The sequence below is a fragment of the Solanum verrucosum genome, unplaced genomic scaffold (genome assembly GCF_900185275.1).
Source record: "Solanum verrucosum unplaced genomic scaffold, falcon-dt-bn FXZP01000156.1, whole genome shotgun sequence".
NCBI classification, from domain to species: Eukaryota; Viridiplantae; Streptophyta; class Magnoliopsida; order Solanales; family Solanaceae; genus Solanum; species Solanum verrucosum.
Window position 1 is genome coordinate 1105367 of NW_026020354.1, and position 13814 is coordinate 1119180.

Below are 13814 nucleotides of genomic sequence, written 5' to 3' on the forward strand. Positions count from 1 at the left end.
AGAATCATTGCAAGAAAATTGCACAAACTAAAAATTTCCCTTACTTATAGTTCGATGGAAAAATCAAATAAAAGGACTTGCATTGTCTAATATTTTACATGTTAAATGGATATTCAGTCAGCATTTGTTTTACATCTATCAAAAAGATGGTTCCCCACCAAGGATCTATTATTTCCTTTTGAGGACCCAGAAAGGAAAAAGAAAATTGCACACATGTACAAATCTATTATAAATAAAATAAAAGAATAAGAATATTTACCCAGCCATGTTTGATCTCATTAAACATTGTAAACCTGAAAACCGGACAAGCTTTGTGATTCTCCTACATGCATGCCGGATCCAGATTATAATCCACGAAAAATTATCATCCATGATGCATGGAAGACCTAGATGAATTTATAAACTCCATAAAGCACCATTCCCAAATAAAGGCAAAAAGATGGATGCCAATTGGATATTCATCCTGTACAAAAGTTCTTCTGATATTGAAGTTGTTCGAACTAGCACCTGCTTTCAAATGAAAATGAAAAGCAAAATTAGCAATAGTCAGGCGCGGTGTGAATAAATAGAGCAAGCACAAGATAATCTTTTCTCACAAGCTAAGAATGCATTTATCCACAGGAAGCAAAACTCCTGAAAAAATTAACTCACAAAAGACTAAGAGAGTATGTGTGTTGAGTTCACTCAATATTTCTGTGGTGAGACATTTACACTTAAAAGTCGATGTCGTAAGAAGATAGATTTAATACCTGAAGATCGCTCAGTAACCCAATCTGACACACCAACAATATGGTCAAACTGTATCCTCAGGTTTCCATGTGCTGGCTAATTCTGGACATATTTGGCTTGCCGTAATCATCTGATGAACACCGCAAGTTCAAAATACCATCAGAAGATCTCACATCCATGAAAAGAATGCCAATAAAACTAATGGAAACAAAGTTCCATCATTGCACTTCAGAGGAACTCCATGAGATGACATAAGAGAAGCTGATGAAGCATAAACAACCGAGCCAACCCCGTACAGCAACTTGGCATCCATGTTTCGGAGAGTACTATTCTTTGGTTAAATACCCACAGAACTGCACACTTACAACCATTTCATGATGATATCCTTCCTTGGGCTCGCAACATGGAATGCATTTCCCTGCAGTTGGGCTCCATGCTTGTCAGAAGCAGTGAACATCAAGATTCTTCAAATAGTGATTGCATAAAGTAGAGCTTATGTCATTCATTTGACAGATGAAGTAACCCCCGCATTTGAAGGTAAGGATTCTCCAGGAGTTTTTCATTGTTGCTCTGCAAAGAACAGCATAAACCCAAATGGGAATCAGTTATGACAATTCCAACCCTATATCTGTAAAATCATAAAGCCTATCGATTTTCCATGATCCAGCACTGCCCAGGGGTGATATAATAATGAAATGATAATATCACGAGGAAAACTTTTGCAAATGAATATAACATACCAATTTTGACAACTAAATCTCAATATTAACAGATTAGCTGTCCATGCACCTACCATTTGCTTCTAGTTATTATACCAATATATGACAGCTTAACAGATTTAGCTGAAAATTGCTGCTTCTTATGAAATGGTCCTACGAATCATAACACATTAAGTCAGCAATCTTGCCGACACAGTCATGTTTCATAGAGCAGACACAAGTGTCTAACCCAGGCATCTCAGCATTTCAGGCATACTTCACTGTAAGAATGTCTAGTGGGGAAAGCAACCAAACAGCAAACACAGAGATACCAGCTACCAGAAATAACATGGTCCAAGTGACATCAAGAACCAGCAATTCAAGACAATGTTGGAGTTTGCCAGTGGATGCAACTACAGAATGTATTTCACCACCAATGATAGAACCAGAATATGCCATGATGAGGCTCTGGAAACAAACTCATAGAAGAAACTGGTATTTATCATCATACAGACAAACTTTTGTAGAGAACAAACAACACATAGTAACTGTTTATTGTCACACCAGTCCCATAAATTTTCTAACAAAAACGTTACAAAAAAGAGGGGACCACACCTGCTGAGCTCTAGAAACAAGGTTATGCAACATGCGTTGGTAATTTTCCGGTTCTTCTGTCATCATCCTCTGCAAAATGCCAATTTCAGATTAATTAATATTATAGTGGGAGCATCATTGCCAAAGATCAGGAAAGTAACATGAAACTTGCCTTCAGAAGAAACATTGAAGAGTAATATGCCACTCTTGAGTCTGTATCATCCAACAACTCTCTGCAAAATAACCATATGTGCAGAATTGATTATGAACTTCTAAATTAACTAAAATATACTTTATTGGAGAGAGAACATATCTAGTAATCACCTAAAGAATTCCTCCCCACCAACTTCTTTAAAAGCCGCAGGATCTGCTGTGCATTTACCAATTAAAAGCAGGAGAAGAGTGGCTCGTATATCAGAGGTGGAACCAGGAACATTTCCTCTTCCTTTGCTGCCAACAGAAACACCTAATGCAATATTATCAGTTGCGGCACCAGCAAGTTGGATTAGAGGCCAATAAAATAAAGCAGCAGGAACACGTGCAACCAATTGCATGGGAACAATAGCCTGTCCATGGAGAAGCAGCGCCGCCATGGATGCAGTTTCTGGTTTTGGAGGATCCTTGTTTCTTTTGAGTTTGTGGTTAGTATCTTCAATGTGTTCCTCCCAGCCAAAGCTCTCCTGTCGAGGTAAGCTTTCTCCTAGACCAAGCTTCTTATTCCAGCTAACATCTTTGATACAGATTGTAGGATCATCCATAGATGTCACCGTTGAAGGGGGGACTTTTAGGCACAGTTGAGAAAAAAGAATTTCACACATCTGTTGAAAAGATTAACAGCAATATTGGAGTGAGACGCTGATACTGACTATTAATGACACAAGTAAAAAGCAGCAGGAAGATACAACTACTTGTGGTAAAATACTTTAACAGTAGTATCCACTAACCATCCCTTGTATCTTGATTGATAAGTAAGTTGGCATTATGTAAGATGATCACCCTATGGGCAGTGCAACCCCTAAACAACAGACAAAATAGGTGGGACTTGCAATGGTAATATCATGACACTGAAGTCCATAGACCATAGTTATCCAAAGTACTGTTGTGAATAAAGTTTAAATTTCTATTTTCAAGTGATGGGAACAAAATATTTATCCTTCCTAAATAAGTATGGTTTTTGCTCTCTGTGTTTCAAAAGAAGTATGCATATTGCTCTCTTCAACAGAGAAAACTGAAAAATCATTACAGGATGCAAATATAATTCAAACACATACACCTCTAAAGGTCAAATAACAAGGCATAAAGGTGCAATTGTCATCTTACTCAAGGTCTACAATTTATATCCTATTAGGACCACCATGTCTGAAGCATTTCAAGATTGAATTACTTTCCTCTTTCTTTCCTCCTCCCTTTATTTTCTCCTCTTTTTTAACCAGAAAGGGACAGAAGAAATCACCTTTAATATATTCATGCGGTCGGTTTCATTTATCTGGGCCATCAGGGACAAGGCACTGTTCATGATATCAATGACTGCATTTGCTTTCTCGAGACGACTTTTATTATGCAGATCTCCAACCATTTCACCACTAATTGCGTGTTGGACTTCACTTTCATCTAATAAAAACTTGCAGCGCATAAGAAGCCTCTCCAAAACATATAAAAAGCCCCATCTAATGAGGTTGTTTTTCGATTTTATTAGCCCACACATGAGCCATATGGATAATGGGACATCTAAATCAGGTGAATAGTCAATAACACTGGCTCGAGAAATTTTCTCCTGCAAGCTTCTGATGCTTGACCATATACTAGCATCCCCTTCCTCGACAATCTCTGTGATGATCAAATCCCCCAACCATAGATAACCATTGTGACGACACTGAGTTCTTTCAGAATGAAGAAGAGAATGTAAGGTGGCCCAAGAGAGCTTCGCTTTCATGCCAAAACTGTTACCATAAGCTCCATCAATACTTTCCAGGGATTTGCATGATTTAGTTATCTGCCTCATATGAGCGAATTCCTTATCAAGATGAGTAAATGACTTTATAAGCATCTCAAAATTCTCGACAATTTTCCCCAAGAGCTGCAAATGAAATAAAGGTCAGACTACCACAAGAAAGAAGAGATAATTCATTTAAAAAGTTTATACAATTATCGTGAATGGAAGCAAGGAGCACTATGTAGGTATATACAAACTCATACAGAAGACAATAGTTATAACAGCCTTTCATTTCTTTGCAAAGTCGGAAAAAAAAAATACACTCAGGTGCAAGGAAAATGACAGATTCTGATGCCTCACAATACAAAGAGCTTTTTATTTATGCCTTGAAATTATGTCTATTTTATTGGCTCCGTTTAGCATGAGCATTAAGAAGTTCAAACAAAAGATATGGAATGTTGTTATGGCTGTTTTGCTACAGAAAAGGGTCAAAAATGAACCTAAAGTTTGTGCTATTCACCATATTTGTCCTCCCTTAATAGTTTGGCCCAATTATGCTCCCCGTTTTTTACTTTGTTGGGCCAAAAATGCGCTTATTTCACACAACTTAACCGAGGGCATATTGATTACATGCATGGTATAAGGGCATATACGGTCCAATTTAGTTCTTAATTGCAATTATGCAACAATTTGTGAAGTTTGCATTTATGAAGCAACATGGTTAAATTGTAGTGAATTTTCTAACCCATTTTTAAGCAACTTAACATGCCATTTTGTACAATCTAAATTAGAAGTTCTAGGTAAAGATACAAGAACCATGATATCATAAAAACAAGAAAATTCACTATATTCGAAACACAGTATCTTTACATTCTATCAATCACCAAATGTCATAAGATTCCTTCAAATCACCAAATGTCATGAAATTCCATCACATAAAAAATGTGGTTACTTTGCACAAAATAAAAAAACACAACTAAACCTGCTTCAAACCTAAAATTATCTTTACATTTCATCAAACGACCTAATGCCATTAGATTCCATCGATCCTGAACATATAATTTTTTCTTTTCAATGAAGGATGATTACGGACAAAAAGAAATTGTCTAGCAAACTTTTAATAAGCTTTCTGTTAGTTGGGAAGAATATCATTTAAATTTAAGTTCTTGCGCTTTAGTTTTGTTTTTCAGGAAAAGTAGGGGCATCCATAACATTGCTCAGCAACTTGTCCTTCCGTTAATCTCTCCCAAATTTGTGGGTTAATGAAATCTAATAGCAGTGGTTTATATTTTGTGGTTTGAAGCAATATAAAGAATTTTCTTGTTTAATGACATTATGGTTGTTGTAGTTTTAACCTAGGACTACTAATTTACAACAACATACTAGGTGAAATCCCACGAGTGGGGTATGGGGAGGATAGAATGTACGCAGGCGTTACCACTACCCGTGGAGGTAAAGAGGTTGTTTCCTAAAGATCCTCGGCTCAAGTGCAGTAAATGCAGGTATAAAGATGCAAATATAACAACTAATAAGAGAAGCAACGCAAAGCCTACAAGAAAGGAATAAGAACAATAACAAAAGTAGTGCAGTAACTGAAACACAATAAACAGATGATGTTAGATATCAAAGCAAGAATACGGCTACAACGACAGATACCAACAAGCCTAAACCCTCAAAAAGCAAGGTAACACTCCACTACCCACAATTATTTTTCCACGTTTGGGTTGGGTTAAATTAGTTTTGGATAATTGTTTTTATCTTAACACATCAGAATGTGTCACATATTAAATGAGAAGGCTAATTGATCTAAATAACGGATCCGTTTGTGATAAGGGTAATAAAGGGCCACAAAGGTTGACAATGAGGGTATTTCGTGGCCAATAGGTCAACGGATGGTAGTTTAGTACCAATTCTAATAGTATAAGGGTATTTCAGGCCCTTTTAATTTTAGGCTATTAACTATGTTGATTAGTCACCAAGAAGCACAACCAAATTACTGTTCATTGAAACAGCATATAATGAGAAGCATCAATCATTTTACAAGTTATCACAAAGAAGCACGATTGGATAAGCTTTCTCAGAATGTGTCACATATTAAATGAGAAGGCTAATTGATCTAAATAACGGATCCGTTTGTGATAAGGGTAATAAAGGGCCACAAAGGTTGACAATGAGGGTATTTCGTGGCCAATAGGTCAACGGATGGTAGTTTTGTACCAATTCTAATAGTATAAGGGTATTTTAGGCCCTTTTAATTTTAGGCTATTAACTATGTTGATTAGTCACCAAGAAGCACAACCAAATTACTGTTCATTGAAACAGCATATAATGAGAAGCATCAATCATTTTACAAGTTATCACAAAGAAGCACGATTGGATAAGCTTTCTCAGATGTTTTTACATGACACACTATCATGTCTGATGGCCAATGAAATTAAGCAAGAAATGAAGTTAGCATTACCATTGAAAGTCGGTCAGAATTTGGATATTTGGACAATGCACTAGATATTGGGCGTTGGAGAAGCTCCAAGATGCCTTCCAATCCAAGCTTTACTGATATATGCAAAGCTTCAGGTGCATCTGCGAGCATAAGCAGCATAGCGACAGGTTGGACTTCATCATCACTGTAGTCTGATGTTCCACTAGCTATGCATGACTCATTTATTTGATGCAAGGCATAATCAAAAAGCACCAGGTAGAGATTCCTTCTTTCCTCCCTTGAGTTTGAAAGCACTAACTGCATTGGTAGAAAGAACTTACTTTTAAGCAAAACCTTTCTCTTTGTGTACATACAAGTAATCACAAATGAGATTGCAAGTAGACCAGAATAGTGTTTGCTAACAGCTTATGAAACAATGGAATGTTTCAGACTCTGCATGGTGTAAAAATCATTTTCCTGCTTCAACTTTTAACTAGAAAAATAAAACACCCCTCCCCAGCCCCTAAGACTATTCCAGCTAATCACATGAAATCTCTTCAGATATTCTGCACATTTTAGAATAACTAATAGCACATACACCGGAAGCATTGACAATCATCCTGCTCAGATACAAAGAAAGCTTCTACAGATAGTTTGAACCAAAGTTTAGCTTGTACCAGAAACAATATACACTTGGGGGTCATTTGGTGTGATGGATAAGGGAAGATAATCTTGGGATAAGTTCTTTTTTTTTTTTTTTTGACAAAGGTAACAGTTTTGTGTATTAATATTTGGCACTAAAGGCTGGGATCCCAAATTTACATCATGGAGCTACATACAATTGCGTGTACTTAAAACAAAACTAAACTAGATCCTCCTTCATCTTACAAAGGACCTAGGATATCTCTAACCGCTATAGGATCATCTACATACTCCAAACTACACCAATAGCAAAAAGTGATTATGCAGTTCATTTTAATCCTGTGTAAAGGACTACTACTACTCTCAAAGCATCTCATATTTCTCTCCTTCCATATGGTCCACCAAATCACTGCTGGGACAATCCTCCATCTGCTTTGGTCTGTACTGCCACTGCCTTCATTGTTCCAGCTTTCTATAGCCTGACTTGCCCTTTGTGGCATGGTCCAGTTTGTGCCCCTGAAGCTGGTAAATAAGTGCCACAGTTGTCTAACCACCTTGCAATGAAGAAACAAATGGTTGATTGTCTCTGCATGTTGCTCACAAAAAAAAACATCTAGGACACATATTCCCCTCATCATTAGATTCTCCTGTGTTAGTACCGCCTCTTTAACTACCAACCAAGTAAAGACTGTCACCTTATATGGAATTTTGACATTCCAGATAAGCTTCCAAGGCAAAAATCTGAGTTGAGTACCCATTTGATTCAGGTTCTTGTAGGCAGAGCTAACTGTGAAGATACCTTTGCTGTGATGAATCCACCTAAGAGTGTCTTCTCCCTCTTTCAATCCTCCAAAATGGTCCAGGGTGCCATAAAATTCAGCTAGTCTATCCACCTCCCAGTCTTGTATCCTCCTTCTGTATGTTAAGTTCCATCCATGGATGGACCAAACTTCTTGCACAGTGGCCTCATGTTGCTGATTCAACAGATAGATGTCTGGAAAGAGCTTTTTGAGGCTGCCATTTCCTAACCAATTATCGTCCCAAAACAAAATCTTTCTTCCATTGTTTACATTGAATCTAGTTCTTTGAAAGAAACAATGCCACAAATTTCTGATTGATCTCCATAGGCTAATACCACAGGTAGAAGTCACTTCCTTAGTTTTCCAGTGATTTATCTTCTCATACTTGGCCTGAATCACTCTAACCCAAAGGGCCTGCTCCTCTTTAGGAAATCTCCACAACCACTTCATCATAAGGCTTTTGTTCTGTTTCTTCAAGTTTCTAATGCCTAAACCACCTTGTTTCTTTGAAAGAATTACAGTCTTCCATTTGACCAAATGAAATCCTTTGTATTCTTTCTCTCCATTCCACAAAAAATTCCTCCTTAATGCATCAATTCTTTCCTCCACCTTAGGGGGGAGAGGAAAAACTGACATCAAATATGTTGGCAAAGCATCTAAGACTGAGTTGATCAGGGTCAATCTTCCACCTCTAGACAAATATTGTGCTTTCCATCTAGATAGTCTTCTTTCACATCTCTCCAGCACCCCATTCCAGATTTCATTGGATTTGCTTTTGTCTCCCAAAGGCATCCCCAAGTATACTTGGGATAAGTTTTTAGTACTCCTTAATTCTTTGTTTGGTTACAAAGCCCAGGATAACTAATCTCTGGATTGATAATTCGTACATGGGATAAGTTATCCCTACTTGTGGGTGGAATAATAATACCGGGGTGACTTATCCTGTAAGATATGTAAATGGCAAAAGTACACCCCTTAAACCCTCTTTTATACATTACTTTTACATCCATGTATATTCACATAATTTTATAATAACATTCACAATCTTCACTACTCGTTATTTTTATGATAATATATTTCTCTATTAAAAAAATACAATATATAAATATAATTTTTATTTATGTATATATTACATGTTGAATTTATTTGACTAATTCTTATGTGTATTTATATTTTGATTTCTCTTAAAATGTTGACTCCATTGCTGAATTACATACTTTTAATTAAATAGTTTTTAGTCACTTGAAAATTTGTATTTTATATATCAACTAAAATGAACATAACTTTAATATTTTACAATATAGGAGCAATATGTACTTATATGAAATGACATAAACATTAAATATCTTTTACTTGAACAAACTTAAAATGGAAGTTTTATTTTTAAGCTAAATAAGATGGATTTTTATTTATTTTTTTTATGACAAGGGAAACCAGCAGTCACTACCCTTTAGGTGCGCATAAGGTAAAACTCTTGCTCCTATGCAATAGCTCGCAAACCACATAGGTGAGGTAACCCGCACTAGGCAAGCCCGGTGCGACGAGCTCGACCCAGAAGGCAAACCCCTTGCTTTCACTGGCAAGGGGTTTCGAACTTGAGACCTCCAACATGGAAGTCCCAAGCCCAAACCACTGGGCCACCCCGAAGGGTAAGATGGAATTTTTCTTTTTAAGCTAAATAAGATGGAAGTTTTATTTTTAAGCTAAATAAGATGGAATTTTTATTTTAAGCAAAATAAGATGAAAGTTTTATTTTTAAAAAACACACCACACAATCATATGGGAATGCACACATAAAAATACTTAAGCTAAAATAAGATGGAAGTTTATTTTTAAGAATGAATAACTAAAGCTTGCAAGGATAATATAAAAAAGTAAAATAAGGTGGAGGGTGTTTTTTTTAAAACAAACTTATTCCTAGAAATTATGCAATGCATATTATTTTGAATATGACAAACCAAACAATCAATATAAGAAATAATCTCATAATAACTAATTCTAAAATAACTTATCCTAGCATAACTTATCCCAACACGTGTGTTCAAACCAAAAGAAAGAAGTATTGAAAACACTCCTAAACTTGACGCAAATTATTAGTTTCGTCTCCAAAGTATTGACAGCCTTAAAAACACCCCTCTACTCGACTAGCTAAACTTATATACACCCCAGATGGCTGAATTTTCTGATTGCATCAACGACTTAGAATTGGTAGACCCTCCTTTATCTGGAGGGTCTTACACTTGGAGAAGAGGGGAAAGCCAGAATAGTGCATCCAGAATTGATAGATTCCTTTACTCTCCTGAATGGGAAGATCGATTCTCTCAGTTTAAGCAAACATTGCTCCCAAGACTGGGTTCTGATCACAACCCAATTCTACCATCTTGTGGTGACTGGGAGTTCAAAAAATCCTATTTCAAATTCGAAAATTGGTGGCTAGAAGTTGAGGGATTCAGAGAAAGGGTGAAGGAATGGTGGAACTCTTTTCCAAATACAGGAAGACCATCTTACAATTTGGCAAACAAGCTCAAGCTCCTTAAAAAAGAGCTAACACAATGGAGAAAAAGCCACAGATTGAACTGGAAGAAAAAGAAAGAGGGGATCCTTTTACAGATCAGCTCCTGGGAAACTCTTCAAGACCAAAGGGCCCTATCTGATGATGAGCTTTTGCAAAAATCACATCTACCTATGGAGTTCGAGGAGGTTGCGAAGAGAGAGGAGATAGCTTGGACACAAAGATCAAGAGTTAAATGGCTAAGGTGATAAAAATACCAATTTTGTTCATAGAATGGCCAATGCCCACAAGAGATACAACTCCATAGAATCCTTACAAGTAGGAGGTCTCACTATCAGTGATTCAGAAGTCATCAAGGATGCTGCTCAAACTTTCTACCAGAACATGTACAAAGAGACTGAGCACTGGAGACCTGATTTCAATCTCCAAGATGCACCAATCATCTCCACAGAAGATCAGACATGGCAGCAAAGGAATTTTGAAGAAGAGGAAATCTTAGAGAGTATTAAGTCATGTGCTATTGATAAGGCCCCTTGGTTTCCCAATTAACTTCTACCTAACCTTCTGGGAGTTGATCAAGGGTGATATCATGGGAACCATGCAGTATTTTTATGACCACCAAGTTTTCAAAAGAAGTCTGAATGCCAATTATGTATCCCTCATTCCGAAGAAAGCAGGAGCAGCTTGGCCAAAGCCTTATCTGAGAGAATGAAAAAGGTGATAGGGAATTCGGTCAACAGACATCAAATGGCATTCATCAAGGGAAGACAAATAATGGATGCAGCATTGATAGCAAACGAATGTGTAGACACAAGAACCAGAGGAGATGTTAGGTTTTGGAAATAGATGGCTAAAGTGGATAAGTTTCTGCATTACCAAAATGGAGAACCTGTTGGATTTTTTCCTTCCGAAAGGGGTCTTAGACAAGGAGACCCCCTCTCCCCTTTCCTCTTTAACCTAGCCATGGAAGGACTCAGCAGTATGGTTAGAACAGCTCTACAGAAGAATTGGATAAGGCGTTTCAAGCTTAAAAGCCATGGTATGGGTGATTTGGAAGACAATGCAGATGACACTATAATTTTTTGTGAACCAATAGAAGAGCAGGTCTGTCTGGCATATCAGAGTGATGTTGACTGTTTTTAAGCTATACCTGGCTTGAAGGTAAACTGGAGTAAAAGCAATTCATTTCCCATCAAAGAGGAAAACCACATTCAGACTCTGGCTGGCATCTTAGGTTGTGGGGTGGACAAACTCCCAACTGTTTACCTTGGCATGCCCCTTGGTAACAAACACGGTGATCTAGATATTTGGGATAACATCATAGAGAAGACAGAGAAAAAATTATCTAAATGGAAAGCTCAGTACATATTACTTGGAGGAAGAGTCACTCTTATAAACTGTCTTAGACTCCCTTCCCACCTACGTGATGTCATTGTTTCCTATCCCTTCCGGTGTATCTAAGAAATTAAACAGGCTCAGAGGGAACTTTCTATGGAAAGGAAACAAGAAGGGTGGGGGATTCAGTTTAGTGAAGTGGGAAGAAACTCAATTGAGCAAAAACCAGTAAGGACTAGCCATCAGAAACCTAAAACTACATAATCAGTGCCTTCTCATGAAGTGGTTATGGAGGTTTAGTGAGGAAGAAGCTTCACTCTGGAAACAGGTCATCTCTCACAAGTATGGTCAAGAAAGTCAATGACCAATGAGGTCAACAGTACTTATGGTGTTAGTGTGTGGAGAGCTATCAGATCAACATGGACAAAAATGCAAGGAAATACCAGAATCAGAGTTGGAAATTGGCTCAGAACTCTCTTCTGGAAAGATCTCTGGATAGGCCAATCCACTCTGCAGGAATCCTTCCCTGATTTAATGCTATTAAGCTACAATCCTGAAGCTACAGTGGGGGAATGTTGGTCTCCCCAAGGTTGGAACCTAACATTTAGAAGACACCTTAACGACCGGGAAGTGGAGAGGGTGGCAAACATGCTGAATGTAATAGGGCTCTTCACTGGCACAACTTCTGATCCAGATTCTTTGAGATGGAAATACACAGAAGATGGCATCCTCTCGGTGAACAGACTTTACAAGAAGGAAAACAGCTGCTCAACACATGGGGAAGTCTCAAAGCTCTGGAAGTCCTTATGGAAGATTAAGGCCCCTACTAAAATCAAATGTTTCACTTAGTTGGTGGTCAGAAGGGCTTGTCTCACTCAAGAAGTTCTCCAAAAAAAGGGAAGGATACTTGTACCTAGATGTTTTTTGTGCAATGAAATTGGGAAAACAAATAACCATTTGTTCCTGCATTGCAAATTTACTGCTCAACTATGGCACCTATTCTTTAGTGGACAATGCCTGAGCACACAGCTGACCCGTTGAGTTGTTGGATCAGAAGAGGTGGCAGCAAAAGCTAGAAAAAGTGGTGGCGGATGATACCTTCCTGCATTTGGTGGTCAGTGTGGGAAGAAAGAAATGGGAGATGTTTTGAAGACAAAGTTAAGCTCATTCATGGTGGCAGCAAAAGCCAGAAGAAGTGGTGGCGGATGATACCTTCCTGCATTTGGTGGTCAGTGTGGGAAGAAAAAAACGGGAGATGTTTTGAAGACAAAGTTAAGTTCATTCATGTTGTAAAATGGAGTTGTCTAGTCACATTATTTTTTTGGTGTAAGGAGAACTATACAGAGGAAATGGATGAATTTGTCGATTTCTTAGGAGCTTTGTAAATCTAGACTCTATTTTATCTTCTTGTAAAAAGTTTTTGAAGGTGACCAGCATCCCTTAATGTTGAGGAATACAACAGTACTTTTGTCCAAACAAAAAAAAAAAGTGGTCTCAAACTCTTGTAGGAGTATGGGGCTCTTAATAAAAAGCCGAGAGAAGTGTGAAAACACCCATAAATTTGATGAGAATCTAGGGGGTGTATTTCACTCATGTTTCAAGATCGTGGTGTATTTAAGTTCAGTTAGTCAAGTAAACGGGTGTTTTTAAGGATGTCAATAGTTCGAGGATGAATCTAATAATTCGCACAAAGTTTAGAGGTATTTTTAATACTTCTCTCAACCAAACGACCCCTCAAAATATACACTAGGCACAAAATGCCATGCAAAAGTTATTCCCATTTGATGGACTCCCACTACAATTTTAATTCCTAACAATAGGTACAAAATGCCAAGCAAAAGGTACTCCCACATGATGGGCTCTCAGACAACTTTACATGAATTATAACCAGGGATAGGGCAATACCTCTACAAATATGAATTCAATTCCTCCCGTCAGATCAACCTGCTGAATAAGAAATTCAGGGGTAGCTGAAAGAGCTTTATTAGATATTTCCGGAATCTCATAAAACATGTTTGTTAGCATGCCAATAAGCTTGCTGTGAACTATTTCAGCCCAAGAATTCATCCTGCTAACGCATATAAGTACCTGAACTACCTGCAAGAGTATTAAGAGAAAAGTTGGAACAAACATCAAGCACTTTTGAGATTAA

General features: G+C 37.5%; 1 protein-coding gene across 1 annotated transcript in view; it reads right to left on the minus strand.

Annotated features, from left to right (window-relative positions):
• Positions 1 to 764: 764 nt before the first annotated feature.
• Positions 765 to 13814, minus strand: part of LOC125837606 (uncharacterized) — a 33706-nt gene continuing 20656 nt past the window's right edge. Inside the window, exons 11-17 of the mRNA XM_049516693.1 lie at positions 13568 to 13759; positions 6416 to 6691; positions 3475 to 4098; positions 2346 to 2839; positions 2194 to 2254; positions 2043 to 2111; positions 765 to 1299 (exon numbers count right to left, since the gene is read on the minus strand). Of these exons, the coding sequence (XP_049372650.1) occupies positions 1228 to 1299; positions 2043 to 2111; positions 2194 to 2254; positions 2346 to 2839; positions 3475 to 4098; positions 6416 to 6691; positions 13568 to 13759 (1788 nt within the window). The 3' untranslated portion in view covers positions 765 to 1227. The remainder of the gene's footprint in view (positions 1300 to 2042; positions 2112 to 2193; positions 2255 to 2345; positions 2840 to 3474; positions 4099 to 6415; positions 6692 to 13567; positions 13760 to 13814) is intronic.